The 16,149-nt window shown below is 33.5% G+C and overlaps 1 protein-coding gene across 3 annotated transcripts in view; it reads right to left on the bottom strand.

Annotated features, from left to right (window-relative positions):
- Positions 1-2,623: 2,623 nt before the first annotated feature.
- LOC127700164 (F-box/LRR-repeat protein 17-like) overlaps positions 2,624-16,149 on the bottom strand; it is a 33,621-nt gene continuing 20,095 nt past the window's right edge. For all 3 annotated transcript variants that reach the window (XM_052203585.1, XM_052203583.1, XM_052203584.1), the window contains exons 2-8: positions 14,212-15,355; positions 11,594-11,705; positions 10,951-11,082; positions 9,203-9,310; positions 5,864-6,077; positions 5,175-5,307; positions 2,624-4,207 (exon numbers count right to left, since the gene is read on the bottom strand). In XM_052203585.1, the coding sequence (XP_052059545.1) occupies positions 4,054-4,207; positions 5,175-5,307; positions 5,864-6,077; positions 9,203-9,310; positions 10,951-11,082; positions 11,594-11,705; positions 14,212-15,353 (1,995 nt within the window). In that variant the 5' untranslated portion in view covers positions 15,354-15,355 and the 3' untranslated portion in view covers positions 2,624-4,053. The remainder of the gene's footprint in view (positions 4,208-5,174; positions 5,308-5,863; positions 6,078-9,202; positions 9,311-10,950; positions 11,083-11,593; positions 11,706-14,211; positions 15,356-16,149) is intronic.

The following is a 16,149-nucleotide window of genomic DNA, read 5'->3' as shown; positions in this document are numbered from 1 at the left end:
ACAATCCTAGTCAATTAAGATTGGAGTCGAACGCACCTGCTACGTGCCGGATTCAAACTCACAACCTCAGTGATGACAGGCTAGTGATACAGTAATTTGACTACTTAGACCACTAGGCCACCGCGGCCCCTTGATCAGATGCAGTGGTGCAAATTACTTGTTGTAAAGCCAACTACCTCCTGGATTGTTAGTAATCACGGGTAAAAGCAAAACTGAATGAAATTTTTTTTCAATCGAAAAAATTAATAACATTTAATCTTGATATTTTATAGATATTCCTTTTTTGGATAGTTATGTTAATTTGACCCCTTATGTTGTATATGGAATTCACATTTAATTATCTTATTTTCAATAGGTCAATACATAACTAAAAATAAATTCAATAAAAGGCACCTTGTTTATACTTATATCTTGATGTTGCACGAAGTTAATAAAAAATCTACTTTTCTAAGACATGTAATAGTATGTTTACACACAATCTGTTGGAGATGTACTTTTCATGGTGATTGTATGTCTACACAAAATCTGTTGGAGGTGTACTGATTGATCGATTGTTGGTATAAAAAAACTCTAAGCACGATGGTTATATCAAGGTGGAGAGTTTTTATTGATGGAGAAAGCCAGAGTAGCCAGAAAAAACACCTGACCTTTGGTAAGAAAATTGAAATTTGTAGTTAAATTAGACTGGAGTCAAACACACCAGAGTCTGGAAAAAAAAAAGGATATTTATAGGTTGAAATTGAGCTTTGAAATACTTTTCATAAACTGCCAGTACTCCTTTATTGATACTGTGTTTGTGCCTAGTACCTGCCTGATGATTTTTTTCCACTAAATTCCAATAATTGTGTGTGCGTTATGTAATCAAGAGCATATTTAGCCTGGTCTCTTTTTTATTTGGCCTGTCCCAAGTCATAAATTTGTAGTCCAGTGATTGTGATTGGTTATTCTTTTTAAGTTACTGTACAACATTTTCGCTCATTTGTGAAGATCATAAAATAAACTGCAGTTATTAACATTCTCGTCCTATAGTCTATGGTGGAAAATTGTGTCATAGTGTCATGTTTAATAAGCCAAAATATTTTTGACGTCATAGTTGGAAGACTTCTTTCAAAATTCTAGCAAGCCTTGTTTGCTGAGAGGTGCAAGTAGTTCATCTACAGCAATCACTAGCCTGTCAACACAGAAATTATGAGTTCAAACTCCACAAGTGGCAGGTTGGTTCGACTCCAATCTTTATTAACTAGGATTGCTTGTTTTTCTGCCTACGACCGGTGGTTCTCTCTTCCTTCTCTCCTGCTTCCTTAATCAAAATAAAAACTGGCTGCTACGATATAACCTGTAGTGCTGACAGTGGCGTTAAAAATGAATGAATCAATCAATCAAAATTCTAATTCTGCATCTTTGACATAATAGTTGGAAGACTTCTTCGAAATTCTTACTTTGAAGAGAAGTGACATTAAGGTAAGAACATATGAGACAGACAACACAATTTCATTAAAAGAAAGTACTAAAAAAGTGATTTAAATAATTTAATTCTGTCATTAACATAAACATGAAACAAAATACATAACTTAAAAAGCCTTTATTTTTATACAACTCTCTGTTTCCACCAAAACTAAAATTGTAAAAGCTTCATAAAAGTTTATGTGTGAAATCGGAACTTGTGTTACATTAACCTGTACGAGGGTAGCAATGCCCTTTACCGTCAGGAGTCAAACGGTCTTTTTCGGCTACCGTTAGCGTTAAATTACTTTAAATTTTACCGTGATTCGTCAAAATATCCTTATCGTGATTCGTCAGAGGTCTCAAATAAGTATCGTTACCGTTATTTTTGGAAAAATTTAACGTGATTCGTCAAAATCAGTCGATTTCTTTATCGTCTAAAAGAAAGTGTACATTTTATCGTCATGCACCAAAAATTACCGTAAACGTCATTTGGCAAGAACTTTTACCGTTATTCGTCATGAAGGGACCCCTATTATGACCCTCCTGTATTGTTTAGAATACAAATAAAGTCTGAACTATTTTCAGCAACTATATGAACAAAGACTTTTAAACAAACCTAAGCCCTTGTCATCATATCATGCTTTTCATGATCAGTACAATGTCTGACACTGCATATTGAAAGAATGGACAGGGGCGGATCCAGCCATTTTTAAAAGGGGGTTTCCGACCATATGTCCCCATTCAAAAGCATTGATTGTCAAAAAAAAAAAGGGGGGGGGGGGGGGGGGTTACAACCCCCGAACCTCCCCTGGATACACCACTGATGGATAAGTTTTACTGGTGTCTATTTTCCTGATTAAGGAGTGACATGATGGTCCATGTACACCAAGATCTTGAGATATGTGCTCAGGACTAATAATTGTCTTTATTACTGAAAGGAATTGAATGAGTCAAAATATTGAATTGAAAGGAAATGGTATCATGTGTTTTTGAATTTGAATGAAATGATGTCAAAATGGCTAGAAAAAAAATATTATTTCATCAATAAAATGCAGAATTAGCAAAACATTCCATATTTTTCAATAGTAACCATTTAGAATATCATGTTTACAATTAGAAGCCAAACTAGAAGACTTGCCCGTCCATAAAAAGTGACCTCTTCAGTTGTAAATTCAGAAACATTTGTGATCTTTTATTATTGCAACAACAAAAAAAACTTTATGCAAAAAATAAAAACTTGCATTTCAAATTTTGATAGCATTATTTGCATGAAGCATGTCCTGAAATCTTAATAATTGATCTCACATAAAATGTCTATACTTTGTTCAGCAATGGCTTTAATATAAATGCACACAGAAATTTCAGTATACTTGAATGTATATCTTTGTCCTTTAAGGAATTTTTGTGTAGATGGTTAATCATTAATATTATGATTGAATGCATTGACAACTTTTCATTTTTTTTCAATTTTTGCAAACTAGAGCTTGACATGTTGAACAGACCCTCCTTACATGTTGACGACCTTATTTTGACCTCTACATGGCTTTTACTTATTTGTGTTGTTTCTTTGCTGTCTCATTGCCTTATACTCCACCTTTTATTCACATTCACAAAGCTGACCATAAATAATATGATTTCAGGGTTCAATTTGCAAAAAACTTGGGTAAGTTCTAGGGATGTCAACTCAGTGAAGATAAACTAATCGAGTACTCGTAGGATTTACCGAGCGATACTCGAGTACTCGCTCGGTCAAGCATTTTATATATACAAAATGGAAACACAAAATTATATCCATTTTATGAATTGTGGGTCATTGCATTATAAACGTTAAACCCTCAACATTATTACTTAGGACTAGATAATAATCCAAGGAATTTTATATCATAATTAATAGTTCATTTACTACATGAACTGATTATGTAAGCTGACAATAATCTAATCAAGTAATTAATAAATATCTATAGAAAAATGATTACTCAAACAACAGTGACCGTAAAAAACACATTTAATGATCAAAGGGGTGATGATTAGAACTTAATCCTTTTCTGAGGGTCAACACAGGGTGCAACGAATTTGTTCTTATTGAAAAATATCATCTTGTTTACTTTTTCTGGGACGAGGCTATTTCTCATCTTTGTTAGGTAACTAACAGTCTTGCTGAAGAAAATATATACTTTTACGGTAGAGAAGATGAGGAATAATTAAGGTCAGCCAAAGGTGTAAGCCTTGGAAACATGCTCTTGTTCATATATCCTACCTCTCTTTGGAGGAATTTTAAATGACATTTAAACACAAACATTCGAATCGAATTTTAAGTTTTATTAATTTTGATTAATATTTAATTTTCCGGGAGGCGCTCTCAAAAATTTTTTTTTTGTTTTAGCTTAAGAAAGCAAGAAAGCAACAACATTCTTACAGGAAACCGATTAGTCGAGTATCATTTAGGTAATCGATACTCGGTACTACCGAGTGATACTCGAGTACTCTAGTACTCGTTGACATCCCTAGTAAGTTCCCATAAGCTGGCATCTGTACAATTTAAATTATTCAAGTACACACATCCTTATAGCAAATTTTCGGCACTTCATTAAGAAATTTTTATATAAATTATTTATTCTGCTCTGTCTCTGCCATAAACTTAAAACCATTAGCGATAGCTTTCTGGATCAATTTTCTCGACTCCATAAAGAAAGTTGAGAACTGAATGTGAGGGTATTTGTCAACCATGGCTTCAACTCCTTTCTCTGACACTGAATCACATCTGAAATTAGAAGATAAAGGGTTATCTCCCTTTGAACAAGTTGCAAGATTAATTTCTTCATAGTAAAACAAACTTGAATTTGAAACATCTATCAATTAACATACAAACTGGTTAAAATCTTGTGCCACAGATTTTTAGTATATGAAATAATACATCAGGTATGAATTTGGAATGAAAATGATTGATCAACTAAAACAAATTTGATACTAACCTAACTATGCCTATTAAATTTGCATTGTTTTAGTATCTACTGTAAGAAATCAGGGGCGTGGAAATATTTGTTGTGAACACTTGTCCCTGGGCAAGTTAAACTGTAAATTTTACTTGTCCAGAAAAAAGTAACTTGCCCTGCATTTCCCAAAAAATATTTAAGTATTTTACTGTAAGCTTGTATGATTCTTAAAACTGCTTTGTATCACAATATAAATGAATGTTTGTGATATTTGTTTATGTGTATGAATAACAGGTATGGGGTGAACATCAATGAGACAGAAACCTAACAGCAAAATAACCAGAAGACATCTTGAGAGCAATTTTGCAATATGTTTTTCTCCTGTTGAACAATAATTTCTTTTACATAAAATAATACATCTTAACAAGTTGTGAAAACAATTCTATACTTTTAATTAAATTGATTTTGTCAAGTGTAATTTTTTACTTGTCCATGGGCAACCCTAACAAAAAATTACTTGTCCAGGTTTTCAAATGTACGAGTCGGGCAAGTCCAGCATAGTATTTCCACACCCCTGGAAATAGAATCAAACATCACCAAAAATGTAAGATGAAACAAAGTCAGATGTCCTATGGTAAGATTTCAATCGATATCAGACTTTTGATATGAATGTCCTTCTAGTGGATGAATAATCTTTCTTATCTCATGTGTCGGATATTTTGTGGTCACAATTTTTTCTTATGTATATTTAAGAGCACTCAGTGGTGATCTCTGTCTCAATTGACCTTGACCTACCTAATAAGTCCTAGATATTTTAGAGCTGGACAATTTTCAGTGACCGCCCATATTCCACGGTCAGTAATGTCCTTACACCAGCCCAAATCCAATTTTTCTATATTCCTTCCATTGGATGCTATGCCCATTAATCCTGCAAAGAAAGGAATATTTTTTAATATATTACATGCATATTCAAGACATGAACATGTTGATATGATATATACAAAATCTCTCTGTATTTTACTACATCAAGATGCTTATTTCATTATAAAATGCCAGTTCAGAAGTTATCAGAAAAACATGTAACCCCATCTGGAATCGTTCTTTTGACTCCTTTGCCTAGCCTGAAACATTATTGTACTACCTATAACTAAATTCCCATTGTTTTTTTTATAAAGAATTTTCTTCCATAAGCCAATGAAATGAGAAGAGGGACATGGCCTAATATACTTCTTAAAAGAATTATGAATGCTAAATCCTATATTTGGTTTATTACAGGTCATCTATATGAACAACTCCTCATCCTATGCCAGGATAACTCACTGGGTGCACAACTACAACATATTAACTTAAAGATTGACTAAAAAAAAGTTATAAAGTCGCATGTAGTTGAAAATTCTAAGCATCAGTATAAAAAATTTGAAAAATGACATGACATGTGATCCTGAAGCTTAACATATATATATCTTCATGATCTATGATTCTACCTTCATCACTTAAACTACAGTTAACACAAAACAATTTTGTTATCTTCTGCCCATATCTGACCACTTCCTGTATACATCTGTCATCAATAGTCAGATTCAATGAAAGGTTTAAACACTCCAGATTATCACACTTTCTTGTAAGCTGAGAGACAATTGCTGCAGTGATACTACCACCAGGCAAATTAGAAATATCAAGGTATTCCAATTTCTTCATCTGAAAATAAAGAATTTACAATATTAAATGAAATTGACACAAAATAAAAAGTAAAATTCTATACTGACATTTTTAGACCAACATCAGCTGTTGAAAAGGATTTCAAGGTTGCACTTTGTAAATATAGCTGTTTCACAAACCATGCCTCTTTTGGGGAGATATAATATTCATAGATATTTTGTTTTGTTTACGTACTGGTTCCCAGATATGATCTCTATGTTTCATCTCATAGAGAAATAACTTGGGAATGTTACCAGTATAAATCCAAATGGATAGCTGCGAAATTGAATTTTGAAAAAGACCCAAAGTGAAGGGAGGGGTAGTACAGAATTTTAGTATAAGTTTAAACTCTTAGAAGTTCAGGGCATATAAATGTTATGTTCATTAAATGAATTGATTATTAAGGCAAATTAATTAATATTTCATCAAGGTTTTCAAAAGCAACTCATATATCAATGTAAATGACCCCCATCTTCACCCCCAAGTGCATGATGTTACTCCATACCAAGTTTGGAATAAAATGACAGGTGATTATAAAACAGTTGGTCAAACATTCTCGGGCTTTACACTGCTTGAAAGATTTATATGTTTTCTTTAGAATGAGCCATAAATGAAAATTATTATAGGCCCAGAAATAATTTAATAAATAATTAAAGTAAATTAAATTAACCTAGACTCATTTTTTGCATCAATAAAATTTTATAAAAAACAAGAAATAATTGTAACTGGATGCCGTTACGAAGTCTCCCAAACAAAGCCCCCATAATTCGTCATTCCCATGGTCTCCTGACATTGGGTAAAGTCCAGTTCATATTGGTTTGGTCTAGTAAATTGATATGCATATGTGACACCTAAGAGATTGACCCTGTATGCCATTCAAATCTTTTTGAAATGATGAACAGGAATAAATATGGTTTAGGTGTGGGTATCTCGACCGTTTACAAGTTCTCAAACAGGAGGGGGTTAGGTGACCCCAGGGACTCTACCTATATTTCATTTGATTTGTTATATTGTCCCATACATGAATACATATGGTTTAGGGGTGGGGATCTCGACCATTTCCAAGCTCTCAAACAGGAGGGGATGGGGTGACCCCAGGGACTCCCTATATATTTCATTTGATTTGTTATATTGTCCCATACATGAATATATATGGTTTAGGGGTGGGGATCTTGACTGTTTACAAGTTCTCAAATAGGAGGGGGTGGGGTGTCCCCAGGGACTCCCCCTATATTTCATTTGATTTGTTTTATTGTCCCATACATGAATATATATGGTTTAGGGGTGGGGACCTCGACCATTTCCAAGTTTTCAAACAGGAGGGGGTGGGACGACACCAGGGACTCCCCCAAATTATTTTCATCTGATTTCTTTTATTGTCCCATACAAGTATATATATTGTTTAGGGGTGGGGATTGCGACGGTTTACAAGATAAAAGTACATTTTCAAATTGAAGGGGGTTGGGATGACCCCCAGGGACTCATCCTATATTTTGGTTAATTTCTTTTATTGTCCTGTTCTCATTACTGAAGACTGCATGTGTCTATCACTTACTGTTTTCGAGAAATAGTCATTTGAAAATTAAAATAAATAAAATCCCATAGGGTTCTATAGTAAACCCCTCCCTTCTTCAGGCCCCTCCAAATATCCCTAAATAGACCCCAATGCACAAACAAAAGATTAATGGCTCCGCTAGACATGTTAGTCTAATATTTTATGAAACCCTACGTAAATCTGACAAACAGTCAAAGTTGTCTTCTTAGACGGTTTGAGTGGATTCGGTCCGACTTGTCTCGGGGACGAGTTGTCTACATTACTTAAAACATCCCATCAACGTCGATTTCCGCATCTGCTTCATGACCTCGTTTCATTCATAAAATAACAACAACCTTATTTGGCAAGATAAGTTAAACATTACCGCCCACTTTTATAACTTTATTTCCTCTATCATAGAGATTTGTTGAACATGAACAATATTCCTGCGCATTTTGCTATTTGGGAAATATAAACGACTTGTAATTACCAATTTTCGGCGATGAAATATTTCATACAATTGTTCTTTGACATCATAGCCAAAAGCACAGGGGATAATAAACTACGTACGGATTTCCATAGATCACTACTTCCTATGTGCAACTTCAAAAGTTTTGGGTAGTTCGACGATCATTTAAGGTTTTTCTGGTCATATTTTTTGTATTGCAGAAATAAAAGTATTAAAAAAATGTCCAATTAGTTATAAATAACATAATAGCCAGCTAGATAATAACATTGGCACGTATTTCAGCATTTATTGGGTAGAACACAAATCTAGGGTGCTCGTATAAGGCAGCTTAACTGCCTAAAAATAGTAGTGCATATGAACTATCCATTGTAGGATATTATTTATTACAAAATTTCGTAGTAAAAGTGGCACAATTTTAGCCGTAAAAGGACTTCCTATAGGAAATTGCATTGTCTATATTTACACAAGTGCAACCTCAAGTTCGAACACTTAAACTGTTATAAAGAATACAAATTGATGAGGAAGTGATCATAAAATAAGTAGTAAATGTAAGATTCTACAATATCATATGGATCAAAAAATTGTACATGTTCTAAGTTTTCTCAATCTTAGTTTTTGAGTTTGTATATTTAGTAAACTGCAACATTTCTGCCATAATAACAGTATTTGAATGAAGATTTCACTGAACATTATGTGATTTATACATTATTTCTACCTCCCCCAAAGGGTTTTCCAATGATTACTTTGTACTGAGTGCCTGGCATTGTTCTACACCAGTCATGGGATTTAACATTCTACTTCAAACCTAAGGTTAACAAACACATATTATTTATGTTAGCCTGTATGGAGAATATGTCAAAGCAACAAAATCAAGTATTTACAAGTTTTTCCAAAACCATAAAAAATGTTACCAATGAAAATGAAGTTATAAATCTTCAGTAGAGAACAGATATGAGTTTCAGATGACTTTTTATTCATACCCAATATACATCATGTACACTGTATAATTCAGTTGAGACAATCTTGATTTACCTCTAACAAGTGATGACAGACTGACAGACAGGGTGATTACAAAAGGGCACCACTCACTAGTCAGCAGGCCCTAATTACTTCTATTCTTACCCTATATATAGAACATATTCCAGTGTCTGTGATGTTACAGTTAGCTAATGACAATGTCTTTAAGTCTGGACAGTTTTCTGCCAACATTCTCACTGATTGATCTGTAACCTGGAAAAGAGAATAAGAGGAAATATGTCTATGATATTTTTAAAATTTATTTCAAAGAGGAAAAAAGAATCAATATGTACAGTCATTAGTTTGTTACATAAGGAAATGCCTGTACCAAATCACAGGAACATGACAATTGTTTTCCATTCGTTTGATGTGAGCTTTTGATTTTGTCATTTGATATTAAAGGGACTTCCCGTTTGAATTTTCCTTTGAGTCCAGGATTTTTGTAATTTTACTTTTTACAATGTCTTCAACTAATTTTTTATCTCAGAATGTTATAACAAGTTTTCTCTTTAACTCAAGTCCAACTAATTTTGATGTTGTTTGCATCTACTCTGACCTACACAATAATACAGAAAATTATTTTTTTATGGATCAAAGTTTCGAGTTACCTTGACCCCTGACATATGTTACCTATTACAAGATCCAGTTCAGTATTTTCAAAGTTGTGGCAGCTTTGAGATACCTTACCTTTTTGAAATGATCCAATATGATATTTTTTTTAAGTTTATGACAATTTTGAGCAACCTTGACCTCTGACCTATATTACCTTTTAATATTGGTTCAGTGAGATATTTTCAAAGAAATGACAGAGTTGAACTACCTTTACCTATGACTTACATAACCTATTACAATGGTCCTTAATGATATTTTGTTTAAAGTTATTACAGTTTTGAGCTACATTGACCTCTGACATACTATTACCTTGTTACAATGATCCAGTATAATATTTTTTAACTTATGACAGTTTTCAGCTACCTTGACCTCTGACATACTATTACCTTGTTACAATGATCCAGTATAATATTTTTTAACTTATGACAGTTTTCAGCTATCTTGACCTCTGACATACACTATTACCTTGTTACAATGATCCAGTATAATATTTTCTAAGTTATGACAGTTTTCAGCTACCTTGACCTCTGACATACACTATTACCTTGTTACAATGATCCAGTATAATATTTTCTAAGTTATGACAGTTTTCAGCTACCTTGACCTCTGACATACTATTACCTTGTTACAATGATCCAGTATAATATTTTCTAAGTTATGACAGTTTTCAGCTTCCTTGACCTCTGACATACTATTACCTTGTTACAATGATCCAGTATAATATTTTCTAAGTTATGACAGTTTTCAGCTACCTTGACCTCTGACATACACTATTACCTTGTTACAATGATCCAGTATAATATTTTCTAAGTTATGACAGTTTTCAGCTACCTTGACCTCTGACATACTCTTACCTTATTACAATGATCCAGTATAATATTTTCTAAGTTATGACAGTTTTCAGCTACCTTGACCTCTGACATACTATTACCTTGTTACAATGATCCAGTATAATATTTTCTAAGTTATGACAGTTTTCAGCTACCTTGACCTCTGACATACTATTACCTTGTTACAATGATCCAGTATAATATTTTCTAAGTTATGACAGTTTTCAGCTACCTTGACCTCTGACATACACTATTACCTTGTTACAATGATCCAGTATAATATTTTCTAAGTTATGACAGTTTTCAGCTTCCTTGACCTCTGACATACTCTTACCTTATTACAATGATCCAGTATAATATTTTCTAAGTTATAACAGTTTTCAGCTACCTTGACCTCTGACATACTATTACCTTGTTACAATGATCCAGTATAATATTTTCTAAGTTATGACAGTTTTCAGCAATCCTGCTAATTCCTACATCAGTCATCTGACTACAGCGACTCAGGACCAATTCCTTTAACTGTTGACATCCTTCTCCAACCTACAAAAACAAATTATTAATAAACTCATTATAGATACCAGGACTGAAATTTGGTACACCAGTTGCGTGTTATTTCTACAACAGAATTATCAGTGACGCTTGATTCAAAAAGTTTATAAAGCCAAATAAAGTGTCATGCAAACATGAAAGGTTTTTTAGGTGTTGTTGGGTTGCTGGCCTTTTAGTGTATAACCCACTTTTCCTTTTAAGAATATTCATATTAATACCACGAGGATCAACAAAATTACGAAATAACTGTAACATCATTATTATGATGCAAAGAAATGTGTGGCTGTTTACTTAGCTGATGAATGAATTATCAAGAATTCTGCCTTTTAAATATAAGGTATTTTCCATGTGTTTCATGCTATTAAATAGATAGCAATACACATGATACATTTAAGCAGTATTATCTGTTTATTATGAATTAAAATTGTATAACATATTCTTCCATGAAAATACCCCCACCCCCCATTTTTAACCACCCTCACTAGAGTGTGTTCGTACTTACACTACAGGTCCATTGATCACTGATTCTATAACAACCATCCAGATATAAACACTGTAGATTCTTACATGAAGTCCCTACCATCATTAGTACATCATTCTCTACAGAAAAACACCTGAGGAATAAAATAAACAATCAATATAAAACTAAGCAAATTATATGAAATGTTTCATAAGTTATAGAAATTAAGTATAGTCATGATAGTGACATATTGCAACAACTGGAAATTTGTTACCATAAAATTCACCTTTAGAGCAACCTTGTCATTTCCATTTATCCAAGGTCAGAGGACAGGGAATGGACAAAACTTCCAAACAGTCCTTTGTGCTCTTCTAATGGAATAGATACACATGTAAATGTATTATTAATAAATTCTTACCATCCTAAGAAACTGATCATTAAACTAGAAGTACTCACAATATGAAACTCCCACCCTTACATACAGAAATGACAAAGTCTATGAATTGCCTAGGGAAATCCTATGAATAACAAGACCGTATAGACGGACGGACACACGCCCGGTATTTCCATGTCTCCCGCAACGAGTTACGCTGGGGACAATAAACTTTTTTTTTTAAAACGGTAGGGGGTTACAACTGATAATTAATATGGTTAAGATTCTGAAAAAGTTTAAATTCTTATAATGTGTTTTGGAGGGGGTTGCAGATACAAAATATGTACTCTCCTGATAAAGCATGGCAAAGTCCATGATTTTCTTCAGGAAACCTCAAAAGTAACACGAGTTGTAACTTCAAACAAACTAGAGGCTCTCAAGAGCCTGTGTCGCTCACCTGTATTGACTGATGCTTTGGAAATCATGTAAAATAAGGTTAAAATGATAATTAATAGTATTAGATATTAGATATTATAATGATATCTAAGATAATAACAAAAAACTGTAAAATTTTTGTAAAATTACTAACTCAGGGGAAGCAACCCAACAACAGGTTGTCGGATTCGTCTGAAAATTTCAGGGCAGATAAATCTAAATCTGATGAACATTTTTGCCACCTGTCAGATTTGCTCTAAATGCTTTAGTTTCAGAGATATAAACCAAAAACTGCATTTTACCCCTATGTTCTATTTTTAACCAAGTTGGCCATGATGGTTGGAAGGCGTGGTCCTCGGACAAATTTTTTAAACTAGATACCCTAATAATGATTATGGCCAAGTGTGGTTAAATTTGTCTCAGTGGTTTCAGAGAAGAAGATTTTTGTAAAAGATTACAAAAATTTACGAAAAATTGTTAAAAATTGACTATTAAGGGCAAAAACTCCTAAGAGGTCGACTGACAATTTTTGTCATGACAACTTATTTGTAGATCTTACTTTGCTGAACATTATTGCTGTTTACAGTTTATCTCTATCTATAATAATATTCAAGATAATAACCAAAAACTGCAAAATTTCCTTAAAATTACCAATTCAGGGGCAGCAACCCAACAACAGGTTGTCAGATTTGTCTGAAAATTTCAGGGCAGATAGATCTTGACCTGATAATCAGTTTTACCCTATGTAAGATTTACTCTAAATGCTTTGGTTTCAGAGATATAAGCCAAAATCTACATTTTACCCCTATGTTCTATTTTTAGCAATGGCGGCCATCTTGGTTGGTTGGCAAGGTCATCGGACACATTTTTTGAACTAGATACCCTAATGATGATTGTGGCTAAGTTTGGTTAAATTTAGCCCAGTGGTTTCAGAGGAGAAGATTTTTGTAAAAAGCTAACAACGACGGACAACGGACGCCAAGTGATGAGCAAAAGCAGATACAAATGTGTACTGCCGTGTGTGGATAAGACAAAGTCCATGCCAGGTCAAAGTTAAACCCATAAGTCAGTTGGAAGAAGAAACTTAATAGGAGATGCAAAAGTACATTTTGTTAATAAAATTCAGCAAATGTTCACAAATTCTCTCAATCGTTTTAGAAGATACCATATACATGATATATCAGGTTTTTTTCGTATCGTCTTTTTTCGCAATTTGATCACAAAATGGGCAGGTTATACATGTTATATTTTCAGAGTGTATAATTTACCCAAAATTGGAAAATACATGATAAAAAAAACTCTGTATTGTTAAAGATGTAAATAACATAAAATTAATTAAAGACAGATAATAACGAAAATACACAAAATTCAGGTTCTGGTTATGACAACAATCAATAGACCATCGCTAATTGACATTTTTGAACATATCATTGGTTGGTGTGTTGTCAAAAGGTATGATATGTATTATTATCATGATTATGTAAACAGAGATCTTAATTATATTTACACATTCTGGTGATCTGTCGATCAAAACAAAAGACTTATTATATATATATAATGTCATTTCACTTATAAGATGAAGAGTTTACATACAAATTTTGTGTATTCTCGAATGCACATATGTATGAAATGCTTAAACAACAACAAATCTTGGAATATACAGGCAAATTAATGCGGGTCAAATCTTTGTATTTCTTTAGATGCCGCAAACAAAGCAAAAATTGAACACACACCAAAAAAAAGATATATGGTACAAATGTGGGGCGAAAGGATGAAAGGAAAGAGGAAGGCCTTTCCTATCACTATAAAACTTTGTCTAAGAAAACTCGGTGTATATTTAGAATGTCCTTACCTGGTTAACTTCAGTTTTTGCAGATGTTTACACTTTACACATACCAGGCTGATTCCATGACTCGTAAGAACTTTCGTGTCTTCAAGATTTATATTGGTTACTCTATCACTGTATGAAGTCAAGCGTGACAACACATTATCATCTGCTTTGTGCTGATGACTTAGATCAACTGATCTCCAGAGGTCAGGGTCATGACACAGGTTATACCATGTTTTGCACACCAAGCTTGCCTGACACAATAGTTCACACATTGTTAAAGATTTAAATATCTGCAGTAAAATATTCATTGGCAGTCTGTTTATACTTGACTGAAATTCTATATCACCACTGTTTGAGGAGTCATCTCCCTTGAGTAGAAAATAAGGTGAGCCATTTTGATCTTCAGTGGCATTGATTGCTGTTTCTCGAGTCAATGAATCAGTCTGTGTGGCTGAATCAGACATGCTTCTAAAGTTAAATACATATTTAACAGACTGACGACTATTATAACCATCTCCTAGTAACACTGTATGAGTCATGTTAGACCTTGATCCAGTACCACCAAATGTTAAGGTCATTTCAGTATGACGACTTGGCTGAATTTTGAATGTTGATTCAGACCTATCTGATCTGGCAGAGTCTATTTGATTATCTGAACTATCACTGTCTGAAGAGGAGGAATTCAAGTTCTCAACAGGGATTACCTCTCCTGTATCATCAACAACAATGTTAGCAGGACTTTTATTCCGACTAAATCTTGTGTCGTGAGAACAACTCGGCATACTTTCTACATCTCGACAAGGTTGATTGGGTTTCGTAAAAGATGATATATTTTGTGACGTTACCCAGTCAACAAGTATATCAGATGGCATTGGTGCCTCTTCACTACCTGACCTTGAACTTGACCTTGAATGTTCATCAACTTCCAGCAAGTTGTTACGGCAACCCTGCATATCATCATCTCCATCCAGACTTTGCGCCCTTGAACCTCTATCTTCATTTTCTGTATTACTGTTTGCATTGCTGTCAGTTCCCATAGCGCATGTGGCAGCACCTTTCACTTGAACTTTGCCCTCATCTGCTGTATCAGAAGCACTTTCACTCTGAACTTTATCTCTTTCTGTGCATCTTTTCTTACAAGGCTGGTCAGAGTCTGAATCCATTTCTAAAATGTACTGTAAACTTTATAAAGGAACATTAACATTATTTATCAGTATATTTAAAACCCAGTAATTTAAGACTATAGGCATATCTTAATATTGAAAACTGGCTCACAAACTACTGATTCAGTTAATTTTGTGGCAGGTTGGGCCCCTAGTTGGAAAATGTTAGTTTTATTCCCTGTAAAGCTTTATGAAAAATACTTTAAGCTGCTGCTGCCAGATTAGCTCACCTGGGTATCACATTGTACAACTGTTGTTGCACAAGAGACAAAAAATAGCAAAAAATAAAATTATATGAGGCAAAAGTAAATTCTTTTGGAATTATTTTACTAAAGCAAATTCAAAGGAACGTAATTCCGATAAATAAAAAATGAGATTTCTGGCCCAGAGAGCCTACTTGCTAAAACATTAATAATTTAAATATAAATTTTAGGCCAAGTAAATTTAATTAGTAGATTTTCATCCAAATTTTTGAAAAAAATGGGGTGGGTGGGAGGATTTTATTTTTAATTTTTTATTAGATATGAAACGCTCTTGTGACGTGTTCTTCATATATGCAAGTGTAATAATAAGGTTCTATCATGTATATACATGTATAACGAATCAAACATACAAAGAAATGCAAAAACCAAAATTTGAAACAGGATGTTATTAATGAAACGAAATTATCGACAGTTACCGGTAACGAAAAGGAACAAAATCCGGAAATCGTAAATTTTTCAAAATAAAAAAAAATTGGGGCGGAACGATTTCAGAGGGGCGGGCGGGGATGAAAATCTATCAATTAATTTTAATT

This window comes from Mytilus californianus, unplaced genomic scaffold (assembly GCF_021869535.1).
Source record: "Mytilus californianus isolate M0D057914Y unplaced genomic scaffold, xbMytCali1.0.p SCAF_49, whole genome shotgun sequence".
Taxonomy (NCBI): domain Eukaryota; kingdom Metazoa; phylum Mollusca; class Bivalvia; order Mytilida; family Mytilidae; genus Mytilus; species Mytilus californianus.
The sequence above is the reverse complement of the archived record's forward strand: the minus strand, read 5'-3'. Positions and strand labels throughout refer to the sequence as shown.